Source organism: Danio aesculapii, chromosome 1 (assembly GCF_903798145.1).
Source record: "Danio aesculapii chromosome 1, fDanAes4.1, whole genome shotgun sequence".
Taxonomy (NCBI): domain Eukaryota; kingdom Metazoa; phylum Chordata; class Actinopteri; order Cypriniformes; family Danionidae; genus Danio; species Danio aesculapii.
The window spans coordinates 2211209-2227939 of NC_079435.1; the positions used below are offsets into that span (position 1 = coordinate 2211209).

The 16731-nt window shown below is 38.2% G+C and overlaps 2 protein-coding genes and 1 pseudogene across 2 annotated transcripts; all 3 read right to left on the minus strand.

Moving 5' to 3' along the window:
* Window positions 1-372: 372 nt before the first annotated feature.
* Window positions 373-2406, minus strand: LOC130229080 (CMRF35-like molecule 5). Its single transcript, XM_056457734.1, has 6 exons — window positions 2343-2406; window positions 1832-2164; window positions 1509-1625; window positions 903-1019; window positions 786-820; window positions 373-682 (listed from the first exon to the last, which is right to left on the minus strand). Exons 1-6 carry the CDS (start codon window positions 2404-2406, stop codon window positions 383-385), a joined length of 966 nt encoding a protein of 321 aa, XP_056313709.1. The 3' UTR covers window positions 373-382.
* A 3210-nt stretch (window positions 2407-5616) lies between these two features.
* Window positions 5617-7600, minus strand: LOC130245632 (CMRF35-like molecule 8). Its single transcript, XM_056478744.1, has 6 exons — window positions 7561-7600; window positions 7019-7345; window positions 6696-6812; window positions 6116-6232; window positions 5999-6033; window positions 5617-5895 (listed from the first exon to the last, which is right to left on the minus strand). The coding sequence occupies exons 1-6, from the start codon at window positions 7598-7600 to the stop codon at window positions 5617-5619; spliced, it is 915 nt and encodes a 304-aa protein (XP_056334719.1).
* A 3293-nt stretch (window positions 7601-10893) lies between these two features.
* On the minus strand, window positions 10894-15892 carry LOC130229158 (CMRF35-like molecule 5; annotated as a pseudogene).
* Window positions 15893-16731: the final 839 nt, after the last annotated feature.

The following is a 16731-nucleotide window of genomic DNA, read 5'->3' on the forward strand; positions in this document are numbered from 1 at the left end:
AATTTTTTTCTAGTGTAAATTTCGAAGGACTGTTTTGCGCATGTTGTCAAATGGAGGGTTTGAAAGGTTGTGCAATTAAATGTGTGTGTAATAAATACTGTAACTTTTGATTTGAGGTATTGATGCTGGGGCTCTGTGTATGTCTGTTCATCACCTGTAGAGGGCGCACTGTAGATCAGCTGCACAAATCACCAACAATCAGTTTTCATTCACACACTTTATTTTTAGCTGTTAGTAACATTTCCTGTTAGTAATATTACACACTTTATAAAACACTCATGAAAGAGTTTTGTTAATAAAAATATATATACAGTATTTCCTTTCCTTGTAACATACTGTTTTATTTGCTCATCAGTGCAGATCTTCTGTTGGTGACGTTGTATTATTTATGTTTAATCAATGAATATATATTTGCATCGTCTTTTGTGTTGTTTTGTGGATGTGTTGCGGTTACATATATTTCTGATGATGTAATATTGCCATAATAATCACAGTCTGTATCTGTCACCTGATTGGCTGAGTGGGTGTGACTGGAGTGTAAATCAGGCTGCTGATTGGTTACTGTAGAATAAACAACATTTTCTGGGCGGGTGTTAAGATCTGATGCTGGCGTCTGATTGGATGAAGACTCAGCTGTGATGATGACATCACTGTCTAGAATCTCTTCATACACGCAGTCAGTCTGAAAAACAGCACATGAGTAATGAATACTGTGTTTATTAAGAGAACCCTCACTGCTCATCATGTGTGTGTGAACGTCTACAGGTACAGATATGAACACACACCTCAGTATTCTGCTGCACATTCTGCAGAGGTAAAGCTGAATGGAGGAGGAAGAAACACTGTTAAATCAGCTCAAACAGCAGTTCAGCTGGACTTTATCATCACAGACAAACTGTTACCTGTCTCACATTTCCTTTTCCTCTTTTTCAGGATGAGAAAAGTTCCAGAACACAGAAGCAGAACCAGCAGAACTGAACCCAGACCGCCTGCTACTGAACCCAGATCAGTATGTGATGCTAAACACAAAACACCACATTACAGATGAGATTATACTGTAAAATGAACAATCTCTGGACGTAACTGAAGTGAATCCGCATCAGTAAAGCTCAACTCTTCAACAGAAAATCATTTCTTTATAAAGCTGCATGAATTATGTGTGCATCATTTTCATCCTGACATTCAAGAGTTAAAGTGTGGCTCCACAAATGTTATTTTACTCCAAAATGTTTCCTTTTGAGCAAAGAGATATGGAGACAGGTGCATTGTGGGTAGTGTAGTTTTTGTTCTCACCAGTGATTGGCTGACTGAGAACTGTAGTATTTCCTGTTCCTTTTTCTGATTCAATTTCTGGGTTAGTCACTGATGAAGAGAAAATAATCACCAGTGACGTAAATGAGCTGCTCATACTAAAGAATATGAACACACACACACACACACACACACACACACACACACACACATAAAAAAAGCACATGATGAATATGTCTTAAATAAGCGTGATTGACCTGTAGAGTTGTGCTGATCTGTGCTGCTGCTGGACTGCAGATTCACTTGTGTTGAGCTGAAATATGACGGCGTGTTGGAGAAAGAGCTGACAGATGAACCTTCAGTGTTTTCCTGATCTGATGGACAGACAGAGATGAGCACAAACACTAATGCTGGAGTTCAGTTCAGACACATCTCATTATTCAGTTCATCAGAGTCAATTCACTGAACACACAGCCTCTAGTGGCCTGATGAGGGAGTTATTCACTGCAGACACACACTACAGGAGAATGGGGGAAAATAAAGCTCTATTCTACTAGAAATATGAGAATGTTTGGCTTACTCTGTTCAACCTTCAGCGAAATCTCTGAATAGACATCAGTTAAAGGTAAACTCCTCTCCACAGCACACCAGTATCTTCCTGCATCCTCTGTTCTCAGATCAGTGATGGTGATGGTGAAAACTCTGCTTTTCTTGTCGTCAGTCAGAGAGAATTTGTCATGTTTTGCTGGAGATCCTGATTTAATTATTATGTCTTTCCTTCCAAATATCCCCTTGCCTTTACAGAAATACTTTGAGTTTGCCTCATATCCAGACTCATATGAGCATCTGATGTCCAGTTTCTCTCCTCTGTATCCTCTAAATGTACGTGGAGCTCCGACAACAATTGAAAACACTGAAATCATCATAAAGATATCATCAGGCTACAATAATATTCTTCCTGTGAAACTGATGATCATGTAATAACAGAGGGAATCAATAACACACATTATACTGTGTACAGAAAGTCATAACCGCCTGCTTGGGCTTTTCTCCATATTATATATCATCATTAAAGCAATAAACTCGTAGACTGGAGGTTAAAGTGTTAAACTGACCTGTAGAGAAGCTGGACACGAGCAGCAGAATCACCAACATGCTGGAAACTTTACTCGAACATGAGAAGATGTTAAACAATACTCTGTTTCTATATGCTAGAGTGAGTGTCTTAAAGCAGCGTCTCACATTTCCTTCCTCTGCCAAACCACATACAGCTTTACCCTGCATCTTCACACTGACACTAATGCATATCCGCACATATAAACTCACCTGCACATTCATGAGTGTCCTTTTATCAAAATAGAGATGCTCAAGAGCTTGTCATAATAAATGACTCATTAATGCAGCAGTTTGCAGCTGATTTCAGTGACAGGAATCCAGAGTCTCTTTTAATAAACGTCTGTTCACTTGGCGGCCATATTTGACATCATGCCTTTACAGACAACTCCCCAACAATGTAACCAGGATGGACAGTGCTGTATTTTAATTCCTTATACCGTTCCTAAGTGAATCTGTACATTTGTTTTCAGAAAACTTTCATGAATCAGACAGCTGAATGCGTCTGTTCACAAATCAACAGCTCTAATTCAAATGATCCATTCAGAGTGAGTCTTTATTAGAGATTGACTGATTCAAATTAACCATTCAGAGCCAGTCTCCATTAGAGATTCACTGATTCAAATGATCCATTCAAAGCGAGTCTCTATTTTATATTGATTCTTCAAATGATCCATTCAGATCAAATCTTCATCAGAAATTGACTGATTCAAATGATCCATTCAGAGCGAGTCTCCATTGGAAATTCACTGATTCAAATGATCCATTCAAAGCGAGTCTCCATTTGATATTGATTCTTCAAATGATCCATTCAGATCAAATCTTCATCAGAAATTGACTGATTCAAATGATCCATTCAGAGTGAGTCTCCATTAGAGATTCACTGATTCAAAGGATCCATTCAGAGTCAGTCTCCATTAGAGATTCACTGATTCAAATGATCCATTCCGAGTGAATCTCCATTAGAAATTCACTGATTCAAATGATCCATTCAAAGCGAGTCTCCATTTGATATTGATTCTTCAAATGATCCATTCAGATCAAATCTTCATCAGAAATTGACTGATTCAAATGATCCATTCAGAGCGAGTCTCCATTAGAGATTCACTGATTCAAAGGATCCATTCAGAGTCAGTCTCCATTAGAGATTCACTGATTCAAATGATCCATTCCGAGTGAATCTGCATTAGAGATTTACTAATTCAAATAATCAATTCAAAGTGAATCTCCATTAGAGATTTACTGATTCAAATGATCCATTCAAATCGAGTCTCTATTAGAGATTTACTGATTCAAATGATCTATTTAAAATGAGTCTCCATTAGAGATTAACTGATTTAAATGATCCATTCAGAGTGAATCTCTATTAGAGATTCACTGATTCAAATGGTCCATTTAGATCGAGTCTTCATTAGAGATTCACTGATTCAAATGATCCATTCAGTGTGAATCTCCATTAGAGATTCACTTATTCAAATGATTCATTTAGAGCGAGTCTTCACTAGAGATTTACTGATTCAAATGATCCATTCAGAGTGAATCTTCATTAGAGATTCACTGATTCAAATGATCCATTCAGAGCGAGTCTTCACTAGAGATTCACTGATTCAAATGATACATTCAGAGTCAATCTCCATTAGAGATTCACTGATTCAACTGATCCATTCCAAGCGAGTCTCCATTAGAGATTGACTGATTCAAATGATCCTTTCAGAAAGAATCTCCATCAGAGATTGACTGATTCAAATGATCCATTCAGAGCAAGTCTCAATTAGAGATTCACTGATTCAAATGATCCATTCAGAGTGAATCTCCATCAGAGATTGACTGATTCAAATAATTCATTCAGAGAGTATCTCCATTAGACTCTATTAACTTCTATAAGTAAGGATTTGAAAAACACAATGCACATCTTGCTTAACTAAAGCAGAATATATTGTGTAACCCAAAGTGAAACCGCAGTGGTAAACCTCAGCTCTTCAGAGTAAAACACCTCTTTCTACCATTGATGATGTAAAACCAAATTAACCACAAACATGTCTGACATGTGGATCAGTTTCACCACGTTTACACAGCAGCTAAAACACGTCTTTATAAACGCTCAAACAACCTGCTTTCCTCCAAAATATCACGTGCTTAAACAGCAAGCAGGTGCATTGTGGGTAGTGTAGTGTTTGGCTGAACTCTAGTACTTCCAAGATCAATCACACAGAAACCATTCAGAACACTTTAGGATTATGAACAGAGTGTTATTTTCTACTTATAAAACTGACAACTATTCAGTACTGATTAATTTCTGCTGATGATCTGTGAACAAAAGTCTTCAGAGTTTTAATCTCACCTGTAAAGCTGTAAATGAGCAGCAGAATGACGTCCCACATGCTGAAACTGCAGTGTTGTGCTTAAATAAAATACACAGACTGTGTATGAAACCCTCGACCGTCTGTCTCCTCCATGCTGAGAGCTTCACACAGTCTAAAATGAACATTTCCTTTCTCACCTTTATTTATCTTCATGTCTCTCACCTCTTCAAAAGGTCTTAAAAAAGCACATTCACCCTGACAAACAGCTCCTGCTTTACTTATATTACTGATCTGAACAGTCCAGCGTTTACACTCATAATATACAGATCGAGTGCTTGTCTAATCTAAACTCAGCTTATAATTCTTACATATTTCAGGTTATCAAATAAGTACTTATTTTATGTTTTAACATTCACTAACTCATGTTTCTGTACTGGACACATGGAGAACAAATTACTATTGAATTCTGAAATACAGTAAAATGCAGCCGTTTTTGACCAAGAAATGAGAGTAAAATTCACTCAGTTTAGAGTAAAAGTACAGATATTAAACAAGGATCATTTGTTTCTAATGTAAGATTTGAAGGCCTGTGTTTGTGCATGTTGTCAAATGGAGTGTTTGAAAGGTTGTGCATTCGAATGTGTGTAATAAATGCTGTAACTCTTGATATGAGGTATTGATGCTGAAGCTCTGTGTATGTCTGTTCATCACCTGTAGAGGGCGCACTGTAACAGCTGTAGATCAGCTGCACAAATCACCAACAATCAGTTTTCATTCACACACTTTATTTTTAGCTGTTAGTAACATTTCCTGTTCGTAATATTACACACTTTATAAAACACTCAGAAAAGTGTTACAGAATATTGATTAATATGAATAATATCTATACAGTTTTATTTGCTCATCAGTGCAGATGTTCTGTTGATGATGTTTTATCATTTATGTTTAATCATTGAATATGTTGTCTTGTCATCTTGTTGTTTTGTGGATGTGTTGCGGTTATGTAGATAATTTCTGATGATGTAATATTGCCATAATAATCACAGTCTGTATCTGTCACCTGATTGGCTGAGTGAGTATGACCAGAGTGTAAATTAGGCTGCTGATTGGTTACTGTACAATAAACAGTGATTACTGGGTGGGTGTTGAGATCTGATGCTGGCGTCTGATTGGATGAAGCGGCGATGATGACATCACTGTCTAGAACATTTTCATACACGCAGCCAGTCTGAAAAACAGCACATGAGTAATGAATACTGTGTTTATTAGGAGAACCCTCACTGCTCATCATGTGTGTGTGAACTTCTACAGGTACAGATATGAACACACACCTCAGTATTCTGCTGCACATTCTGCAGAGGTAAAGCTGAATGGAGGAGGAAGAAACACTGTTAAATCAACTCAAACAGCAGTTCAGCTGGACTTTATCATCACAGACAAACTGTTACCTGTCTCACATTTCCTTTTCCTCTTTTTCAGGATGAGGAAAGTTCCAGAACACAGAAGCAGAACCAGCAGAACTGAACCCAGACCGCCTGCTACTGAACCCAGATCAGTATGTGACGCTAAACACAAAACACCACATTACAGATGAGATTATACTGTAAAATGAACAATCTCTGGACTTAACTGAAGTGAAACTGCATCAGTAAAGCTCAACTCTTCAACAGAAAATCATTTCTTTATAAAGCTGCATGAATTATGTGTGCATCATTTTCATCCTGACATTCAAGAGTTAAAGTGTGGCTCCACAAATGTTATTTTACTCCAAAATGTTTCCTTTTGAGCAAAGAGATATGGAGACAGGTGCATTGTGGGTAGTGTAGTTTTTGTTCTCACCAGTGATTGGCTGACTGAGAACTGTAGTATTTCCTGTTCCTTTTTCTGATTCAATTTCTGGGTTAGTCACTGATGAAGAGAAAATAATCACCAGTGACGTAAATGAGCTGCTCATACTGAAGAATATGAACACACACACACATATAAATAAAGCACATGATGAATATGTCTGAAATAAGCGAGACTGACCTGTAGAGTTGTGCTGATCTGTGCTGCTGCTGGACTGCAGATTCACTTCTGTTGAGCTGAAATATGACGGCGTGTTGGAGAAAGAGCTGACAGATGAACCTTCAGTGTTTTCCTGATCTGATGGACAGACAGAGATGAGCACAAACACTAATGCTGGAGTTCAGTTCAGACACATCTCATTATTCAGTTCATCAGAGTCAATTCACTGAACACACAGCCTCTAGTGGCCTGATGAGGGAGTTATTCACTGCAGACACACACTACAGGAGAATGGTGGAAAATAAAGCTCTATTCTACTAGAAATATGAGAATGTTTGGCTTACTCTGTTCAACCTTCAGCGAAATCTCTGAATAGACATCAGTTAAAGGTAAACTCCTCTCCACAGCACACCAGTATCTTCCTGCATCCGCTGTTCTCAGATCAGTGATGGTGAAAACTCTGTTTATTGTGTCGTCAGTCAGAGAGAATCTGTCATGTTTTGCTGGAGATCCTGATTTAATGATTATGTCTTTCCTTCCAAATATCCCCTTGCCTTTACAGAAATACTTTGAGTTTGCCTCATATCCAGACTCATATGAGCATCTGATGTCCAGTTTCTCTCCTCTGTGTCCTCTAAATGTACGTGGAGCTCCGACAACAATTGAAAACACTGAAATCATCATAAAGATATCATCAGGCTACAATAATATTCTTCCTGTGAAACTGATGATCATGTAATAACAGAGGGATTCAATAACACACATTATACTGTAAGTCGTAACTCTTTAAGGGGCATTAAAACCACCTGCTTGGGCTTTTCTCCATATTATAGATCATCATTAAAGCAATAAACTCTTAGGCTGGAGGTTAAAGTGTTAAACTGACCTGTAGAGAAGCTGGACACGAGCAGCAGAATCACCAACATGCTGGAAACTTGAAGATGTTAAACAATACTCTGTTTCTATGCTAGAGTGAGTGTCTTAAAGCAGCTTCTCACATTTCCTTCCTCTGCCAAACCACATACAGCTTTACCCTGCATCTTCACACTGACACTGATGCATATCCGCACATATAAACTCACCTGCACATTCATGAGTGTCCTTTTATCAAAATAGAGATGCTCAAGAGCTTGTCATAATAAATGACTCATTAATGCAGCAGTTTGCAGCTGATTTCAGTGACAGGAATCCAGAGTCTCTTTTAATAAACGTCTGTTCGCTTGGCGGCCATATTTGACATCATGCTTTCACAGACAACTCCCCAACAATCTAACCAGGATGGACAGTGCTGTATTTTAATTCCTTATACCGTTCCTAAGTGAATCTGTACATTTGTTTTCAGAAAACTTTCATGAATCAGACAGCTGAATGCGTCTGTTCACAAATCAACAGCTCTAATTCAACTGATCCATTCAGAGTGAGTCTTTATTAGAGATTGACTGATTCAAATTAACCATTCAGAGCCAGTCTCCATTAGAGATTCACTGATTCAAATGATCCATTCAAAGCGAGTCTCTATTAGTGATTCACTAATTCAAATGATCCATTCAGAGTGAATCTCCACTAGAAATTCACTGATTCAAATGATCCATTCAAAGCAAATCTCCATTAGAGATTCACTGATTCAAATGATCCATTCAGAGCGAGTCTCCACTAGAGATTCACTGATTCAAATGATCCATTCAAAGCGAGTCTCCATTTGATATTGATTCTTTAAAAGATCCATTCAGAGCAAATCTCCATCAGAAATTGACTGATTCAAATGATCCATTCAGAGCGAGTCTCCATTAGAGATTCACTGATTTAAAGGATCCAGTCAGAGTCAGTCTCCATTAGAGATTCACTGATTCAAATGATCCATTCCGAGTGAATCTGCATTAGAGATTTACTAATTCAAATAATCAATTCAAAGTGAATCTCCATTAGAGATTTACTGATTCAAATGATCCATTCAAATCGAGTCTCTATTAGAGATTTACTGATTCAAATGATCTATTTAAAATGAGTCTCCATTAGAGATTAACTGATTTAAATGATCCATTCAGAGTGAATCTCTATTAGAGATTCACTGATTCAAATGGTCCATTTAGATCGAGTCTTCATTAGAGATTCACTGATTCAAATGATCCATTCAGTGTGAATCTCCATTAGAGATTCACTGATTCAAATCATTCATTTAGAGCGAGTCTTCACTAGAGATTTACTGATTCAAATAATACATTCAGAGTGAATCTTCATTAGAGATTCACTGATTCAAATGATCCATTCAGAGCGAGTCTTCACTGGAGATTCAATGATTCAAATGATACATTCAGAGTCAATCTCCATTAGAGATTCACTGATTCAACTGATCCATTCCAAGCGAGTCTCCATCAGAGATTGACTGATTCAAATGATCCATTCAGAGCAAATCTCAATTAGAGATTTACAGATTCAAATGATCCATTCAGAGTGAATCTCCATCAGAGATTGACTGATTCAAATGATCCATTCAGAGCAAGTCTCAATTAGAGATTCACTGATTCAAATGATCCATTCAGAGTGAATCTCCATCAGAGATTGACTGATTCAAATGATCCATTCAGAGCAAGTCTCAATTAGAGATTCACTGATTCAAATGATCCATTCAGAGTGAATCTCCATCAGAGATTGACTGATTCAAATAATTCATTCAGAGAGTATCTCCATTAGACTCTATTAACTTCTATAAGTAAGGATTTGAATAGCACAATGCACATCTTGCTTAACTAAAGCAGAATATATTGTATAACCCAAAGCGAAACCGCAGTGGTAAACCTCAGCTCTTCAGAGTAAAACACTTCTTTCTACCATTGATGATGTAAAACCAAACTAACCACAAACATGTCTGACATGTGGATCAGTTTCACCACGTTTACACAGCAGCTAAAACACGTCTTTATAAACGCTCAAACAACCTGCTTTCCTCCAAAATAACACATGCTTAAACAGCAAGCAGGTGCATTGTGGGTAGTGTAGCGTTTGGCTGAACTCTATTACTTCCAAGATCAATCACACAGAAACCATTCAGAACACTTTAGGATTATGAACAGAGTTTTATTTTCTACTTATAAAACTGACAACTATTCAGTACTGATTAATTTCTGCTGATGATCTGTGAACAAAAGTCTTCAGAGTTTTAATCTCACCTGTAAAGCTGTAAATGAGCAGCAGAATGACGTCCCACATGCTGAAACTGCAGTGTTGTGCTTAAATAAAATACACAGACTGTGTATGAAACCCTCGACCCTCTGTCTCCTCCATGCTGAGAGCTTCACACAGTCTAAAACGAACATTTCCTTTCTCACCTTTATTTATCTTCATGTCTCTCACCTCTTCAAAAGGTCTTAAAAAAGCACATTCACCCTGACAAACAGCTCCTGCTTATATTACTGATCTGAACAGTCCAGCGTTTACACTCATAATATACAGATCGAGCGCTTGTCTAATCAACACTCAGCTTACAATTCTTACATATTTCAGGTTATCAAAAAAGTACTTATTTTATGTTTTAACATTCACTAACTCATGTTTCTGTACTGGACAAATGGAGAACAAATTACTATTTAATTCTGAAATAAAGTAAAATGCAGCCGTTTTTGACCAAGAAATGACAGTAAAATTCACCCAGTTTAGAGTAAAAGTACAGATATTAAACAAGGATTGTTTTTTTCTAATGTAAGATTTAAAGGCCTGTGTTTGTGCATGTTGTCAAATGGAGTGTTTGAAAGGTTGTGCATTCGAATGTGTGTAATACATGTAAACTCTTGAAATGAGGTATTGATGCTGAAGCTCTGTGTATGTCTGTTCATCACCTGTAGAGGGCGCACTAACAGCTGTAGATCAGCTGCACAAATCACCAACAATCAGTTTTCATTCACACACTTTATTTTTAGCTGTTAGTAACATTTCCTGTTAGTAATATTACACACTTTATAAAACACTCAGAAAAGTGTTACAGAATATTGATTAATATGAATAATATCTATACAGTTTTATTTGCTCATCAGTGCAGATGTTCTGTTGATGATGTTTTATCATTGATGTTTAATCATTGAATATGTTGTCGTGTCATCTTGTTTTGTGGATGTGTTGCAGTCATGTAGATCATTTGTGATGATGTAATATTGCCATAATAATCACAGTCTGTATCTGTCACCTGATTGGCTGAGTGAGTGTGATCAGAGTGTAAATTAGGCTGCTAATTGGTTAGTGTACAATAAACAGTGATTACTGGGTGGGTGTTGAGATCTGATGCTGGCGTCTGATTGGATGAAGACTCAGCTGTGATGATGACATCACTGTCTAGAATCTCGTCATACATGCGGTCAGTCTGAAAAACAGCACATGAGTAATGAATAATGTGTTTATTAAGAGAACCCTCACTGCTCATCATGTGTGTGTGAACGTCTACAGGTACAGATATGAACACACACCTCAGTATTCTGCTGCACATTCTGCAGAGGTAAAGCTGAATGGAGGAGGAAGAAACACTGTTAAATCAACTCAAACAGCAGTTCAGCTGGACTTTATCATCACAGACAAACTGTTACCTGTCTCACATTTCCTTTTCCTCTTTTTCAGGATGAGGAAAGTTCCAGAACACAGAAGCAGAACCAGCAGAACTGAACCCAGACCGCCAGCAACTGAACCTAGATCAGTATGTGACACTAAATACAAAACATTGCTGATGAGATTATACTGTAAAATGAAAATAAGTCTGATATTTACACTTACATTAGCAGACAGTTTTGTCCAAAGCGACTTACAATTAAGGAAGCATTCAGTAATTCAACAAATAGAGGCAATACACACAAGAAGTGCTGATTATGCAAAGTAACTGCTAGTGCTCAGAGTATTACATGCTAGCATTAGGGGGAGTGCTTTTATATAGAGATATAGAGAGAGTGTTTCTACATGTGGTTTGTCAAACCCACTCATCTGTGTGGGGCACTTCTTAAATGCACAATATTTTTTTGAGTGGCTGTGAGAGTGTCTGGGTCAAATGGGCAAATCTGGTGCAAGTCTTGGTTAAAGTGTCAGAGAGATGAACGAGTGTGTTTTCTACAGGTGGTTTGTCAAGTCCACTCACCTGACTGAGGCACACTCAGACTTGCATAATGTTTTGAGGTTGTCGATTATCATTATACTTTGAATGTTGCAGGAGTTTAGGAAGGTTTATCAGTGCTCAGTTTATATTGTTTGCAGAGTCTTATAATCTACAATTATAATTCATTATAAACAACACAGGCTATATCGCTCATAGAATGAAACACACACACACACACACACACACACACAAACAAAAGATCCAAGTACAGTGAAAAAATAAAAGGACATTTAATTATCCAGGATGGTTGGTGTAGAAAATACAATAAATATTTGTTTATTTCTCGTTAGAGTTATCCTTTATTCTCTATTAATATGTTGTGTATGTTTTGCCTAAAGAGATGTTAAATCACTTACATTACAGTCATTCTTTACTATACTATACTTTACTTTACTTTACTATTTTCCACCTGGGGATACTCTTCCCGAGGCCCTCAGACTATGCAGAGTCACTGATTCGATCCAAGACCAACGACGAGATGATCCCAAGGTTTCCATAATCCTGGACCAGGCCGTATCCTGAGCAGCTACTGTGATGGTCATGGAAGAGTGGAGAACATGAGACTGATTCCTGTGACGCTCCAGAGACAGACGAGTCTTCGCTGAGGCCAGCTTCCAGCCTCCGCCACTGAGACTGCAGCTCTGCACAAGACGTTTGGCCAGCGGAGAAATTAAAATGATCGTGCCCAACTGAGCCTGGTTTCTCTCAAGGTTTTTTTTCTTCACTTTCGCCAATTAGTGAAGTTTTTTTTCCCTCTCCGCTGTCGCCTCTGGCCTGCATGGTTCAGGATCTATAGAGCTGCGCATCGTTGGATTTGCTCTTCAGTGTTTGGACTCTCAATAGTGATTATTAAACCACACTGAACTGAGCTAAACTGAACTGAACTTAAACACTACAAACTGAATTACACTGTTCCTATTTACTGTGACCTTTTATGTGAAGCTGCTTTGACACAATCTACATTGTATAAGCGCTATATAAAGGGGAATTGAATTGAATTTAATTATATATTTTTTTATATTCTATACTATATATTGTAAGCTCTGTCAAATTACACATTAAGCGAAATTGGCCTTAAGGAGATGTATTTTACATACTTATGAGGCATTTTGCAGAAGGAGCTATCTTGTACACGAATATGCAGCAGAAACAATCAAAATACTGTGCGTCTCTAGCTTCTGATTTCCTGTGTTACCATTTATGAAAACATAATGGGGCCTATGGAGGTCTCGAAGTATGTGCATTTAACTGGTCCAGTTCTTCTGTGCAGAAAAGAGGAACTACAGACGGTGCAGAAAAGCTGACGAGACAACGCCTTCTCCTTCTTCTGTGAGTATAAAATGGGTCTTGATTCCTAAGAAAGCCCTCCCAGAGCGCCTGGTGTGTTCTCTTGGATATCATTGTATAACCAATAGGACACATTTGTGCGACCCAGGGCCCTAATCGAATTATTTATTTGTACTTATAAATTAATAATAAATTACTAATACTTTTAAAATTGATCTCCGCCTCCTGAGTTTGTATTGAACACGTATGGAATAACAGAGTAGATATTCTAACAATGGCTGATGCGAAACTGACGTTTTGAAACAGTTTTGAGATCAGAAGTGCAAGTGCTTCGAAACACTGCACTTAAACATGATCTGAAACACCCAGGTCACATGACTAAAGAGATTAAAAAAAACTCAGGTCATGTGACTAAAGTAAATCGAAGCACCCAGGTCACATGACTAAAGTGATTTGAAACACACAGGTCACGTGACTAAAGTGATTTGATACATCTAGGTCACGTGACTAAAACGATTCAAAACACCCAGGTCACATGACTAAAGTGATTCAAAACATCCAGGCCTCATGATTAAAGAGATTCAAGACAACCAAGTCACGTGACTTAATCAATTCAAAACACCTGGGTCACGTGACTAACATGACTCGAAGCACCCAGCTCATGTGACTAAACTGATTCGAAACACCCAGGTCACATGATTAAAGAGATTCGAAACACCTAGGTCAAGTGACCAAAGTGATTCGAAGCACCCGGGTGATGTGACTAAAGTGAATAAGCACCCAGGTCATATGACTAAAGTGATTTGAAACACCCAGGTCACATGACTAAAGTGATTCGAAGCACCCAGGTCACGTGACTGAAGGGGTTAAAAACATCCAGATCATGTGACTAAAGCAACTCAAAACAACCAGGTCACGTCACTAAATAAAAAAAAACCTGGGTCTTGTGACCAAAGTGTTTCAAAAAACCCAGGTCACATGACTAAAGTGTTTCAAAACACCCAGGTCACATGATTAAGTGATTTGAAACACCCAAGTCACATGACTAAAGTGATTTGAAACACCCAGGTCACATGAGTAAATTCATTCGAAGTACCCAGGTCACATGACTAAAGTGATTTGAAACATCCAGGCCACATGATTAAAGAGATTCAAAACACCCAGGTCACGTGACTAAATCAATTCAAAACACCTGGGTCAGGTGACTAACATGACTCGAAGCACCCAGGTCATGTGACTAAACTGATTCGAAACCCCCAGGTCACATGATTAAAGAGATTCGAAACACCCAGGTCACGTGACTAAACTAATTCGAAACACCCAGGTTACATGATTAAAGAGATTCGAAACACCCAGGTCACATGACTAAAGTGTTTCAAAACATCCAGGTCATGTGACTAAACCAACTCAAAACAACCAGGTCACATGACTAAAGTGTTTCAAAACAGCCAGGTCACGTGACTAAATCAATTAAAAAACCTGGGTCACGTGACTAAACTGGTTCGAAACACCTAGGTCATGTGATTAAAGGGATTTGAAACACCCAGGTCACATGACTAAAGTGGTTCAAAAGATTCAGGCCATGTGACTAAAGTGATTTGAAGCACCCAGATCACAAAATGTTTCCTTTTGAGCAAAGAGATAGACAGATGCATTGTGGGTAGTTTAGTTCATGTTCTTACCAGACATTGGCTGATCTGGAACTTTTCCTATTCCTTTTACTGATTCAGTTTCTGGGTAAGTCACTGATAGAGAGAAATAAAAAAACACCAGTGACGTGAATGAGCTGCTCAAATAAAGCACATGATGAATGTGTCTGAAATAAGCGTGATTGACCTGTAGAGTTGTGCTGATCTGTGCTGCTGCTGGACTGCAGATTCACTTTTGTTGAGCTGAAATATGACGGCGTGTTGGAGAAAGAGCTGACAGATGAACCTCCAGTGTTTTCCTGATCTGATGGACAGACAGAGATGAGCACAAACACTAATGCTGGAGTTCAGTTCAGACACATCTCATTATTCAGTTCATCAGAGTCAATTCACTGAACACACAGCCTCTAGTGGCCTGATGAGGGAGTTATTCACTGCAGACACACACTACAGGAGAATGGGGAAATGGAGCTCAATTCTACAAGAGACATCAAAATAGATCTCTTACCCTTTTTGACCATCAGCAAAATCTCTGAATACAGATCTTCAACAAATAAACCCCTCTCCACAGCACACCAGTATTGTCCTGCATCTTCTGTTCTCAGATCAGTGATGGTGATGGTGAAAACTCTGCTTATTGTGTCGTCAGTCAGAGAGAATCTCTCGTCTTTTGCTGGAGATCCTGATTCTACTATGATCTCTTTAAATCCAGGAGTACACTTGCCTTTACAGAAATACTTTGAGTTTGCCTCATATCCAGACTCATATGAGCATCTGATGTCCAGTTTCTCTCCTCTGTGTCCTGAAACTGTAACTGGAGCTCCAACAACAGCTGAAAACACAGATATGATCATATAGAGCTGTTCTGAGATCATCAGGCCACAATAATACTACTCATGTGCTGATGGTCATGTAATAAAACACATTAAACTCTGTACAAAACCTCTTTAACTGGCATCATAACAGCCTGCTTGACCTTTAGTCCATATAGTAGGCTGTTATTAACAGAATACACTCAAAAATAGCCCAGAGTGGTCACACGAACACAATTTCAACAAATAAATTGGTCAAAAAGCATTTTCGGTTAGAGTGTAAGTTAAAGTGTTAAACTGACCTGTAGAGAAGCCGGAGATGAGCAGCAGAATCACCAACATGCTGGAAACTTTACTCCAATATAAGACTGAATTCTGTGTGTCAAATGACACGGTTTCTCCTCCACAGTGAGTGTCAGACATGAAGCGGCCCACATTTCCTTCCTTTGTTAAACCTCATACAGCTTTACTCTGCATCTTCACATTCACAATGACGTATCTGTGCACATATATACTCAACACATTCATCAGTGCATTCAGTGCATACATATACTTTTATTTTTGAGCATCTCCTTTTTATTTGGTTATCTTGCAGAACAAAGGAAGAATATTTAAAGTTATTTACGAGTTTCAAGTGAGTGACGTCATTGGTAGTGGACCGCTGTGCCTGCCCTCTCAGAACAGCGCGTGACTGGAGAGAGGAAGGTATGTTTAAGCAGCGCTCTGAAGCTAACAGTAAAAATGTGCTTTATTAAATGGAAGTTTCATGCTAATTTTAATCTTAAATATGTTATGAAACGGAAGCAAGCGGGTTAGATTTATTTGTTTGCACTTAGCATGTGAATTTAGTGTTTTATTGATGCACGTGTTTATTTCAAATTGCCGCCTGCACGAAAATTTTTCTCTAGCCTTTTCCGAAGTTATTATGCGTTATATCATATAAATTTTGGTAGACTGAGTCTGTGTAACTGTCATTAAGTGTCAGTGCAGTTTTCAGAGTTCAGTTTCGTTCAGTTCAGTGTGGTTTAATATTCACTGCTGAGAGTCCGAATACTGAAGAGCAAATCCAACGATGCACAGCTCCACAAGTGCCAAACCAAGCAAGACAGTGGCGAGGAAAACACTTCACCAATTGATGAAAGTGAAGGAAAATAAAAACATGGAGAGACACCTGGCTCAGT